Source organism: Theobroma cacao, chromosome 2, assembly GCF_053813885.1.
Source record: "Theobroma cacao isolate CCN51 chromosome 2, ASM5381388v1, whole genome shotgun sequence".
NCBI lineage: Eukaryota > Viridiplantae > Streptophyta > Magnoliopsida > Malvales > Malvaceae > Theobroma > Theobroma cacao.
The window spans coordinates 975,729-988,828 of record NC_142640.1 but is presented as its reverse complement, the minus strand read 5'-3'; the positions used below and the strand labels follow the sequence as shown (position 1 = coordinate 988,828).

Genomic DNA, 13,100 nt, shown 5'->3' with positions numbered 1-13,100 from the left:
ATTACACTTAATAAATTTTTTAGTTTTTGGTTTAATGTTTATAACATATTATTTATACAAACTTTGATATAAAAATTAAAATATTAAAGCATATAAGTTGTGTATTTAATTTTATATATATAATAAAATAATATATTATATATACTTATATTTAATTTATACATAATTTGTATATAGTATAATTATGGATTAAATTTATACGTTTTAATATAATAATTTGTTAAAAAAGTGATAAAATTTTAGTCCATTGGTCCAAAACCAGACCAATTAAACCAAATCTATTTTTGGTCAATTTGGTCTTCATTTATATTTGGTCGGTTTTTTTAAAAATATTTGATCTATTTGATCTTTAAGTATAATGGACTAAACTACCCAATCCATCTTAAGTTCAAAAAAATTTTGATGGAATTAGGTATGAACTATAATGAATATGGATGCTTACCTACACAAATGGCCAACTTGGTTTCATTGTGGTGGTCCAAGTATTTGAACTCGGCCTATAAGTTGGGTTGGAAATATAAATTTCGTTTAGTTAATATTTGTTATTTTATTATCTATTTTTGATATTTTATTTTATTTTTTTATAAAATAATATCAAGCGAATGAAACCATTTACATTAACATTAGTACTATTTTATTAATAACTTAGTATATAGTTATATATATAGTTCTAATCTTAAAAACCTTCCATTTTGGGAATCAAAATCAAATCAAAGATTTATGGCAAATCTTAGGTTGCAGGCTTCATTTAATATGTGATCTTGATCTTATGCATGACTCTGCATTAGCTATTCATTTTATTTGTTTATTAATAAAATTATAAAAATTAATTTATAATTTTTTTCAGATAAAAAAATAAATGAATCTAAATTTTTTTAAAGAATAATTATGTCCAAATTAATGTTATTTCCTTTCACTATTTTATTTTCTAATGTCATAGAAAAATCTTTTGGATGATATGTCAACACATGGTCACATGTCTAAGGAAAAAAAAAAAAGTCTTTTGCTTACAAAGGAATACCAAACGCATATCATGCTTGGGAATATTTTTCAATTAGTATCTAACCACATGAAAAATGAGCCCAAAAAATCTGATTTTCGTGCTAATATTCTTTAATTAATTTATACTTCAAATCTTCAATAATATTTTTGATATATACTTATGTTTGGTCATAACCACTTACCAATTTTGGGTTCAATTTGTAAGGGTGTTAACTAATTCATACAATTTCATAAAAAATCAGACATATGATAAATGTTAATTAAATGATTTAACGAAATCTGATTGATATAATTTTATTATTTAATGAAATCTTCTCGATATAATTTTGTAAAGGTAAATATAAATAATTCTCGACGGTCTATAAAATGGTTGGGTGTTCCAGACAACAAAAGATACAGAGGAAGGAAAGGTAGAGGGGAGAGAGATCATTAAACATGGCTACGAAACCTGGGATTCTCACTAACTGGCCATGGGAATCACTTGGGAACTTCAAGGTATCCAGGCATCATTTCTCTACAATATTATTTATTGCATGAGTTAAGATTAATTCATTGAATTTTTCATTTTCCTTTGGGCTGGAAATATTGATGATTTTTCACATCGTTTTTGCATGTTTGCGTAATAGTACGTGATCTTGGCCCCGTGGGTGGTTCACAGCGCTTATTCATGGGCGACGAAAGCAGGAAACGAGAGGGGCCTTGCCAACTTCCTCATATTCCCATTTCTCTTGACAAGAATCCTTCACAACCAAATATGGATTTCTTATTCCCGTTACCGAACTGCCAAAGGAAACAACAGGATCATTGATAAGGGCATCGACTTCGAGCAAGTTGACAGAGAAAGCAACTGGTCAATCTCTATACTCCATTGTTGTCTGATTGCCTCTGATCTCGACACTAACATGCTGAAAATGATGGATATGTTTGGCAGGGATGATCAGATCATATTAAGTGGAATTATACTCTACTTGGGAAATATGATACTGCCAGAAGCATCTCACCTTCCCATATGGAGATCAGATGGAGTTATAATCACAATTCTACTTCATACGGGTCCTGTCGAGTTCCTTTATTATTGGCTCCACAGGGCATTGCACCACCATTACCTCTACTCTCGCTACCACTCCCATCACCATTCTTCTATAGTGACCGAACCCATTACTTGTAAGTTGCAGAACTATGCAATCATCATTAATTTTCCATATGATTTCGAGAATACATATTCTTTCATATGATTAATGCGTCTGCAAATTTTTTTTTCCTTGGCAGCGGTAATTCACCCATTCGCCGAAATAATCTCCTACTTTCTGCTCTTTATAATACCAATGTTAACAACGGTGTTGATGGGAACAGCTTCCATCGTATCATTATTTGGTTACATATCTTATGTTGATTTCATGAATAACATGGGACATTGTAACTTTGAATTCATCCCGAAATGGGTTTTCTCAATCTTTCCTCTACTCAAGTATTTCATGTATACTCCTTCGTAAGTATTTAATTAACTTTTTCATTCTTTTTAAATTCATAATTGTGTCTAATTTTTTCAACTGCAAAAACATGAATTTTCAATTTTCACATTATTTTTCTGGTAATTTTGAACCAAATTTTGACATCTATTTATAAAATGTCAAGTTATTGTATATATTCGAATGTTTGATTATTTATTTTTGTATCAGATGTTCGGAGCTTGTATTATCTTGATATTAATAAAAAATTTTTTGACCGATTACAAAAACAATATGCAGATTTCATTCTCTCCATCACACTCAATTCCGAACCAATTACTCCCTTTTTATGCCGTTTTATGATTATATTTACGGAACAATGGACAAGTCCGCCGATGCTCTGTATGAAGCTTCGTTAAAAAGGCAAGAAGAATCACCCGACGTTGTACATTTAACACATTTGACCACACCAGATTCCCTCTTTCATCTTCGTCTAGGACTCGCTTCCTTGGCCTCCAAGCCCCACCAGGCTCCCACCATGGTCATGTGGCCCGTCACGTTTTGGTCTGTGTTGGTGACTTGGATTTACGGCCATGCCTTCGTTTCAGAGAGGAACACCTTCGAGAAACTCAAACTACAATCTTGGGTGGTACCAAGATACAATATGCAAGTAATAAATTAATCAAAGCATACATTTTTCTCTCCATATTTTTTTCATTAATTAATATGCATATATTCAATCTTTTCACAGTATCTTTCTCGAGGACAAAGAGGGAAAATCAATAAGTTAATTGAAGAAGCTATATCAGAGGCAGATAGGAAAGGAGCTAAGGTGCTGAGTCTAGGGCTTTTGAACCAGGCATGTTTCTTCTCTGTGTCTAGCTATAATTTCCAAATTATTCATTTTCATAAGGCTTTCAAGTTAATCGATGTCAGTTAAAATATGCAGGATGAAGAGCTTAACGGGAATGGAGAGCTCTATGTCCAAACGCACCCTAAGCTTAAAATCAAGGTCGTGGATGGAAGCAGTTTGGCGGCGGCTGTGGTGGTGAACAGCATTCCTGAAGAAACAAGGCAAGTAGTTCTGAGGGGCAAGCTTTCTAAGGTTGCTTATGCCATAGCCCTGGCTTTGTGCCAAAAGGGTGTCAAGGTTGCTGCATTGAAAGATGATGAATATAAGAAGCTGTTAAAGCACGTAGGCAAGTTTGGAGACAATTTGGTTCTTGCAGAAAGATATGATCCCAAGGTAAACATGTGTTACTTGTTTGCTAAGAAAATTATATTGAAATATTCAATTTTTTCACTTCACTTTTATATTTTGCAGATATGGTTGGTGGGAGACGGCCTGACCAAAGAAGAACAGTTGAAGGCACCCAAAGGAACAATATTCATTCCATTTTCCCAATTCCCACCAAGAAAAGTTCGCAAAGATTGCTACTACCACAGTACTCCGGCCATGGTGGCTCCTAAATCTATTGAGAACATGCACTCTTGTGAGGTTAGTGCTGGGATTCATTCTTATCTTACGATGCAAGATTAATTTCAATAAATTAATTTTTCATTCTTAATTAAAATGGTACAGAATTGGTTGCCAAGAAGGATAATGAGTGCTTGGCGAGTTGCTGGGATAATTCATGGTTTGGAAGGATGGGATGTTCACGAGTGTGGTCACACCATTTTTGGGATTGGGAAAGTTTGGGAGGCCACTCTGCAACATGGGTTTCGTCCTTTGTCAATCCCCACTTAGAGCCTCGAGGAAAAAATAATAGTATATAATCTATATTCAGATGATAATTAATAAAGTATTTATAATTTATTGTAATGATTTCGAATGCTCATTAATTAATTTTATGAGCATTCATAGGAATAATCTCAAACGAAATATCTTTTAATAATTAAAATTTGAAATTTGAATCTCTTATTTGAATATTTAGATGAGGTGTGAAAATAATTTGTTGTGTAAGATTTTAATATTCTTCGATAAAATCAAGTCTCAATGAAATTAGCAAATTTTCTAGTACTTGTTGATTAAGAAAGTGAAAAGAGTTTATATAATTACAACAGAAGGGGGGAGGGAGCTACCTTTTTTAGGTAATTTGGGTTTCCAAGAGTCTATAGTTGATTTATCCATGACAACAGATTTGAATCGACATTCATGTACTCCTTTTTAATCAATCAATTGACTCATACATTTCAAAAAAAATAAAATAAAATAAGTTATCTTGATAAATTTGTCGTATAATATTTTGATTAAGTCTATACTAAAGAATTTATATATCCAGAATATTTGTAATTTAATTGATATGAAATTTCTTTTATCAATATTTTAACAATAATATGTTTTGATTACATAATTTCTGAAGCCACTTAGCTTAATAATAAGTGATTAATATTATTTTGAGTTGGGTAAAATTAGAAATGAATTTAGTCTCTCTTTTGTATTTTAGATTTTGACTTTGCCCATTGCTGTAGATATTCCTATTAGTGTTTGAATTTTGATGGATGGACCATTTTTATTTATTAATTGATCATACTAATTATTTTGTGTACTGAGTTTAGCTTTGCAAATAATCAAATCCCTACTTTGTTTAATATATATATATATAATTTACATTGCTAATATTTTATTAATAACTTAATATATTTATTTTATTAACACGTGGTCATATTGCATACCAAAAATCTTATAAATGATAGGTCGAGAAGTGATCATATTGTCACATGAGCTAATGTGAAATTCATCACATTTTACCTCACTCAATTTATTGATGTGAAATTCATGACATTCTACCTCACTTAATTTACTGATGTGAGATTCGTGATCTTTTACCTCATTCAATTGTACAACGTCTTCGTTGATTCATGATATTTTACTCCACCTCATTCAATTGTGCAACGTCTTCATTGATTCATGATATTTTATTGATATTCTACTACATTCAATTGTGCAATGCTCTCGTTGCATTAGCTTTTGACCCATAGAGAAGAGGAACTCTTATATCCTCAATGTGCTATTTTAAACTTTGAAAATAGAATTTAAATAAGTTTATAAATTATAAGCTCAAATTTTCAATCTAAAAGATATGCTTAAGGTAATGGAAGATTCATGTTTATATATCCAAAACCCGTTTATCTCTTACTGATATGAGATCTGTGACAATATTTTATACCAAAAATCTTATGGGTGATAGGTCGACACGTGATTATATTACACACCAAAAAATCTTATGGATGATAGGTCGACAAGTGGTCATATTACATACCCAAAAATCTTATGGATGGTTTTCTTGCTGACATATCTTTAATTAATTTTCATATCCAATTATACATAAAATCTTTAAGAATCTTTTTGATAGATATGTAAGTTTAGTCATGACTTTGGGTTCAATTTTTGGTACAAATTGTAAGGATGCTAGTCATTATTGCCGTTTACCTTGGAAAAATTAATACTGGTATGACTTTTTTCGGTGAAAATTGAAAGTATATGCAACAATATTTACCAAAAATCTAACTTATACAATCTTTTAAAAAACCAGACATTGCATATGTCACATACAACAATATTTTTTTAACTATATGATCTAACGATATCTGATTAATATAATTTTTTTAAAGGTCAGATAGAATAGATATAACCACAATAATATTTTTTAATTACATAGAAAGTGAAATGTAGATGAATGTTATTCACGAAAACATTTTCTTCACTAAATAGTATAACGAGATTTTTTATAATTAAGAGATATAAATATAAGAATCGAACTCATCTCTTTTATTTTTTTATTACTTTTCAATATTTTTATTGTGGAACTCAAACTATAATAAATGATAATGAAAGCTAAATTAAGAAAGTAATGGCAATGAGAATAGGGCACAAATGCAATGGCTACTTTTCTTTACTTGGTTTAATAATAGGTTGGCAACTTCTGTGTGTGTAAAGGGACGGTTCAATAACATCAAAGGTCTAAAGTTAAATATTCAAATCGATTATTTTTTTAAAAAAAATTAAAAAAATAAGATCGTTTTTATTGAAATTAAAGAAGAAAGGGAAAATGAGGAAAGAAGAATTTATAAGTGGATATTATAAATAATATGATGAAGAGCGTAGGGTGTTCCTCAAGGGAGACTTGACCAGATTTGGCATGCCATGGTTAGATCTGGTCGGAAGGTGGCTGGTCGATGTAAGGGAACATTGCTAGCCAGCTTGGGAGAAAAGATAGGAATGAAATAAAAAATGATATTTTAAACATTTCATATTTAAGCATTAATGTAGTTTACGCATTTGAGACGAAATGTTTATTTTAAAAACTAATAAATACACGTATAATTATGACCAAAAGTTGAAGAGGTGAATGTATTTCACCTTTTATTTATTCTTTCTCAATTATGTAGTGGAATATTATAAGTTTATTTAGTGTATCAAATTGTTGATATAATATGATTAAGCATAAATAATGTATTAAAAATTAATTAATTCTCGATGGTGTATAAAATCGTCTGTATTGCAGATAGCACAGGGTCCCATAGTAGTGGTTGAGGAGAGAGAGAGAATTAAGCATGGCTACGAAACCTGGGATTCTCACTAACTGGCCATGGGAATCACTTGGGAAATTCAAGGTATCCAGGCTTCATTTCTCTACAATATTTTTTATTGCATGAATTAAGATTTAATTCATTGAATTTTTCATTCTTCTTTGGGTTCGAAATGTTGATGATTTTTCACATATTTGTGCAACAGTACGTGATCTTGGCCCCGTGGTTGGTTCACAGCGTACACTCATGGATGACGAAAGCAGCAAACGAGAGGGGCCTTGCGAACTTCCTCATATTCCCATTTCTCTTGACAAGAATCCTTCACAACCAAATATGGATTTCTTATTCCCGTCACCGAACTGCCAAAGGGAGCAACAATATCGTTGATGAGGGCATCGACTTCGAGCAAGTTGACAATATGTGATCTTGATCTTATGCATGACTCTGCATTAGCTATTCATTTTATTTGTTTATTAATAAAATTATAAAAATTAATTTATAATTTTTTTCAGATAAAAAAATAAATGAATCTAAATTTTTTTAAAGAATAATTATGTCCAAATTACTGTTATTTCCTTTCACTATTTTATTTTCTAATGTCATAGAAAAATCTTTTGGGTGATATGTCAACACATGGTCACATGTCTAAGGGAAAAAAAAAAAGTCTTTTGCTTACAAAGGAATACCAAACGCATATCATGCTTGGGAATATTTTTCAATTAGTACCTAACCGCATGAAAAATGGGCCCAAAAAATCTGATTTTCGTGCTAATATATCTTTAATTAATTTATACTTCAAATCTTCAATAATATTTTTGATATATATTTATGTTTGGTCATAACCACTTACCAATTTTGGGTTCAATTTGTAAGGGTGTTAACTAATTCATACAATTTTATAAAAAATCAGACATATGATAAATGTTAATTAAATGATTTAACGAAATCTGATCGATATAATTTTATTTTTTAATGAAATCTTATCGATATAATTTTGTAAAAGTAAATATAAATAATTCTCGATGGTCTATAAAATGATTGGGTATTCTAGACAACAAAAGATACAGAAGAAGAAACGGTAGAGGAGAGAGAGATCATTAAACATGGCTACGAAACCTGGGATTCTCACTAACTGGCCATGGGAATCACTTGGGAACTTCAGGGTATCCAGGCTTCATTTCTCTACAATATTATTTATTGCATGAGTTAAGATTAATTCATTCAATTTTTCATTTTCCTTTGGGTTGGAAATATTGATGATTTTTCACACCGTTTTTGCATGTTTGGGTAATAGTACGTGATCTTGGCCCCGTGGGTGGTTCACAGCGCTTATTCATGGGCGACGAAAGCAGGAAACGAGAGGGGCCTTGCCAACTTCCTCATATTCCCATTTCTCTTGACAAGAATCCTTCACAACCAACTATGGATTTCTTATTCCCGTTACCGAACTGCCAAAGGAAACAACAGGATCATTGATAAGGGCATCGACTTCGAGCAAGTTGACAGAGAAAGCAACTGGTCAATCTCTATACTCCATTGTTGTCTGATTGCCTCTGATCTCGACACTAACATGCTGAAAATGATGGATATGTTTGGCAAGGATGATCAGATCATATTAAGTGGAATTATACTCTACTTGGGAAATATGAGACTGCCAGAAGCATCTCACTTTCCCATATGGAGATCAGATGGAGTTATAATCACAATTCTACTTCATACGGGTCCTGTCGAGTTCCTTTATTATTGGCTCCACAGGGCATTGCACCACCATTACCTCTACTCTCGCTACCACTCCCATCACCATTCTTCTATAGTGACCGAACCCATTACTTGTAAGTTGCAGAACTATGCAATCATCATTAATTTTCCATATGATTTCGAGTATACATATTCTTTCATTTGATTAATGCGTCTGCAATTTTTTTTTTCCTTGGCAGCGGTAATTCACCCATTTGCAGAAATAATCTCCTACTTTCTGCTCTTTATGATACCAATGTTGACAACGGTATCGATGGGAACAGCTTCCATCGTATCATTATTTGGTTACATATCTTATATTGATTTCATGAATAACATGGGACATTGTAACTTTGAATTCACCCCGAAATGGGTTTTCTCAATTTTTCCTCTAGTCAAGTATTTCATGTACACTCCTTCGTAAGTATTTGATTAACTTTTTCATTCTTTTTAAATTCGTAATTGTGTCTAATTTTTTCTACTGCAAAAACATGATTTTTCAATTATCACATTATTTTTCTGATAATTTTGAACCAAATTTTGACATTTATTTATAAAATGTCAAGTTATTGTATATATTCGAATGTTTGATTATTTATTTTTATATCAGATGTTGAGAGCTTCTATTATCTTGATATTAATAAAAAAATTTTTGACCGATTACAAAAACAATATGCAGATTTCATTCTCTCCATCACACTCAATTCCGAACCAATTACTCCCTTTTTATGCCGTTTTATGATTATATTTACGGAACAATGGACAAGTCCGCCGATGCTCTGTATGAAGCTTCGTTAAAAAGGCAAGAAGAATCACCCGACGTTGTACATTTAACACATTTGACCACACCAGATTCCCTCTTTCATCTTCGTCTAGGACTCGCTTCCTTGGCCTCCAAGCCCCACCAGGCTCCCACCATGGTCATGTGGCCCGTCACGTTTTGGTCTGTGTTGTTGACTTGGATTTACGGCCATGCCTTCGTTTCAGAGAGGAACACCTTCGAGAAACTCAAACTACAATCTTGGGTGGTACCAAGAAACAATATGCAAGTAATAATTAACCAAAGCATACATTTCTCTCTCCATATTTTTTTCATTAATTAATATGCATATATTGAATCTTTTCACAGTATCTTTCTCGAGGACAAAGAGGGAAAATCAATAAGTTAATTGAAGAAGCTATATCAGAGGCAGATAGGAAGGGAGCTAAGGTGCTGAGTTTAGGGCTTTTGAACCAGGCATGTTTCTTCTCTGTGTCTAGCTATAATTTCCAAATTATTCATTTTCATAAGGCTTTCCATTTAATCAATGTCAGTTAAATATGCAGGATGAAGAGCTTAACGGGAATGCAGAGCTCTATATCCAAAGGCACCCTAAGCTTAAAATCAAGATCGTGGATGGAAGCAGTTTGGCGGCGGCTGTGGTGGTGAACAGCATTCCTGAAGAAACAAGGCAAGTAGTTCTGAGGGGCAAGCTTTCTAAGGTTGCTTATGCCATAGCCCTGGCTTTGTGCCAAAAGGGTGTCAAGGTTGCTGCATTGAACGATGATGAATATAAGAAGCTGTTAGAGCACGTAGACAAGTTTGGAGACAATTTGGTTCTTACAGAAAGATATGATCACAAGGTAAACATGTGTTGCTTGTTTGCTAAGGAAATTATGTTGAAATATTCAATGTTTTCACTTTTATACTTTGAAGATATGGTTGGTGGGAGATGGGTTGACCCAGGAAGAACAGTTGAAGGCATCCCAAGGAACAATATTCATTCCATTTTCTTAATTCCCACCAAGGAAAGTTCGCGAAGATTGCTACTACCACAGTACTCCGGCCATGGTGGCTCCTAAATCTCTTGAGAACATGCACTCATGTGAGGTTAGTGCTGGGATTCATTCTTATCTTAAGATGCAAGATTAATTTCAATAAATTAATTTTTCTTTCTTAATTAAAATGATACAGAATTGGTTGCCAAGAATGGTAATGAGTGCATGGCGAGTAGCAGGGATAGTTCATGGTTTGGAAGGATGGGATGTTCACGAGTGCGGTCACACCATTTTTGGGATTGAGAAAGTTTGGGAGGCCACTCTTCAACATGGGTTTCGTCCTTTGTCAATCCTTGCTTAGAGCCTCGAGGAATAAATATCAATATATCATCTATATTCAGATGATAACTAATAAGATATTTGGAATAATCTTTGTATTTTGTAATTTATCGTAATGTCTTTGAAATTGATATTAAGTGGCATAATGCTTGAAAAAACTTTTTACATTATTAAAAAAAATTCAAATAAGCTTTTGATTAAGCCCTTGTAGTGTTATTTTGGGTCAAATAAGTACTTATGAATAATAATTGACTAATTATTATCAGTCAAAATATAATTTGTTATTTTATATCCATGTAACAGTGATATAATGGGTCAAAAATACCATAAGATTATACTATCATGTCATATTGGTATGTCACATCATCATTTATAATATGTCCTGTCAACAACTTGATATAAAATGATAAGTAATATTTTAATTAATAACAATTAGTCAATCTTTAATTAGGATCCATTAAAATAAAAATACGAGTGCTTAATTGAATAAAATAAAAAAATAAAAATTTATCTAAATTTTTTAAAATAACTTAAGAGTTTTTTTGGATATTATATCATTATAAATTCTCAATAGATTAATACTTTTCATGATATTATAAGTTGTATTTTGTTAGAATATATTTAGATAAGTAAATTACTGTATTGATTCTCTTAGGAGGTTGGGTGTCGACAGAAATGACATTTGTGAGATAATGTTGATTCAGAATCTTTTTCCTTGTTCGAGGAAGGACTTATGAAATCCACCGTGAAGGTTTGGATGAGAACTTTGGAGATTGGCAAGAGTTGAATATATATTTTTTGATTCTTTTGATACTAGGTTGGGTGTTTCTTTTTTTCACTGCTCTCTTGTTTCTTCCTGGTTCTTGTTTTCACTGCTAGTTATGTTTTGAATTTGTAATTGGACTTTTTTCTTCACCATCTCACAAAAATCAGCCATTAAAATGCACCGAAATCAGCCAAACGAATCCCGGTTCGAAAATGAGTCTCAAATTCTGTATCTAAGTCATAAATTAAGCTTTCCTGCATTAAATGCCCATGCACCCAAAGCTTCTCATTCTCCCCACATGGAGCATAGACATTATCATCTGAAAAATGGAACATAGCGTAATGACCCAAATTCAAATACTGGTCCACTTGGTTTCACTATACGACCCTTAAAAGTTCAGGTCTAAGTTCCTAGTAGTGATAGACTCCACTCAAATCCTTGATCTACCGGTAAAGCCCTTTTCCAACCTGATCTGCCGGATGATAGTGCAATGACCCAACCCAAATCAAACCAAGACTCCTGATTCGCATAACACCTATATGTTCCATAAAAGTTTCTCGCAAGAGTAGAAGATGCAGGTCTTATATTTGCATTAAAGGTGTTCATGGTTTTTGCCATGTAAATAATGGTGGCTGGGTATATGCTTTTGTGGAGCTAAGATGAGGCTGGGTATAGGCTTAAAGGTTGCCAGACAGTCTGTCATGGTAGTTTGGAAATTCTCCATGGAATTTTTTGGAGGTGGTTTGGAGCTAATTTTGGAAATGATGCTCTTGCAAAATGAATAGGTTGCTTCCTAGGAGGGGGTACCAGTGAGGATAAAATCAAATTTTGATCTGTTTTTGGGTGAATTTTTGCAGCGTCCCGTGTTCTGGCCTACAAAGTTTCAACACTTCTGCAGCAAATTAAGGAACAGAGCTCATAGGTAGTGAACTGCAAGTATTGTAATACTTTGATGTTACGTGTTTAACAGATGTTTTATTTAAGTATTATGGTGTATGTAGTTAATTATAGGAGACTGGAATGGGGCTGTAGATGGATGATCAGTCTGCCAAGGGGGTGTTAGGTATACACGGTTATGACCCTTAAAAGTTTAAATTTTAATTGTTAATAATAATGAACTTAAGTTGTTATATAAATCTTAATTATTATATTCATATCAAATGTGAGATGTGAAATATCACAATTTCACTTTCTCAAATTTTTTATGTTTTCATCAAAATCACATATCATATCTACGGACTTAATATTTCATTGGAGTAATGTAAAAGCTCATATTAGATTGGTGTAAACTCTGATATTATTTGTAACGACTCAAATTTAATCACTGACTTAGTAATTTTTTGAACATAAATCATATGATCATGCTTGACAAAAAAAAATAATATAATTTTTAAAAATTTAAATTTAAATTACTAGAAATGATGAATTTAAATTATTATATAAATTTTAATAATTATATTCATATAAGATGCAATATGAAATGTGAGGTATCACATAGATTGAGCTTGAGTTGCTCT

The 13,100-nt window shown here is 32.3% G+C and overlaps 1 protein-coding gene and 1 pseudogene across 3 annotated transcripts; both read left to right on the top strand.

Annotated features, from left to right (window-relative positions):
* The first annotated feature begins 1,406 nt into the window (after positions 1-1,406).
* LOC18607124 (very-long-chain aldehyde decarbonylase CER1-like) lies at positions 1,407-4,216 on the top strand (annotated as a pseudogene). Its single transcript, XR_016024490.1, has 9 exons — positions 1,407-1,497; positions 1,629-1,852; positions 1,934-2,166; positions 2,272-2,491; positions 2,751-3,120; positions 3,202-3,309; positions 3,400-3,696; positions 3,775-3,948; positions 4,033-4,216. The product of XR_016024490.1 is annotated as a very-long-chain aldehyde decarbonylase CER1-like (transcript).
* Positions 4,217-8,058: 3,842 nt separating this feature from the next.
* Positions 8,059-10,953, top strand: LOC108663945 (very-long-chain aldehyde decarbonylase CER1-like). 2 transcript variants are annotated; one of them, XM_088803745.1, is made up of 8 exons: positions 8,059-8,146; positions 8,278-8,815; positions 8,921-9,140; positions 9,400-9,769; positions 9,850-9,957; positions 10,047-10,343; positions 10,417-10,585; positions 10,675-10,953. In XM_088803745.1, the coding sequence occupies exons 1-7, from the start codon at positions 8,087-8,089 to the stop codon at positions 10,495-10,497; spliced, it is 1,674 nt and encodes a 557-aa protein (XP_088659871.1). In that variant the 5' UTR covers positions 8,059-8,086; the 3' UTR covers positions 10,498-10,585; positions 10,675-10,953. The 2 variants fall into 2 exon arrangements, with proteins under 2 accessions (XP_088659871.1, XP_088659870.1); XM_088803744.1 differs by having other exon boundaries at positions 10,417-10,590.
* The last annotated feature ends 2,147 nt before the right edge of the window (positions 10,954-13,100 follow it).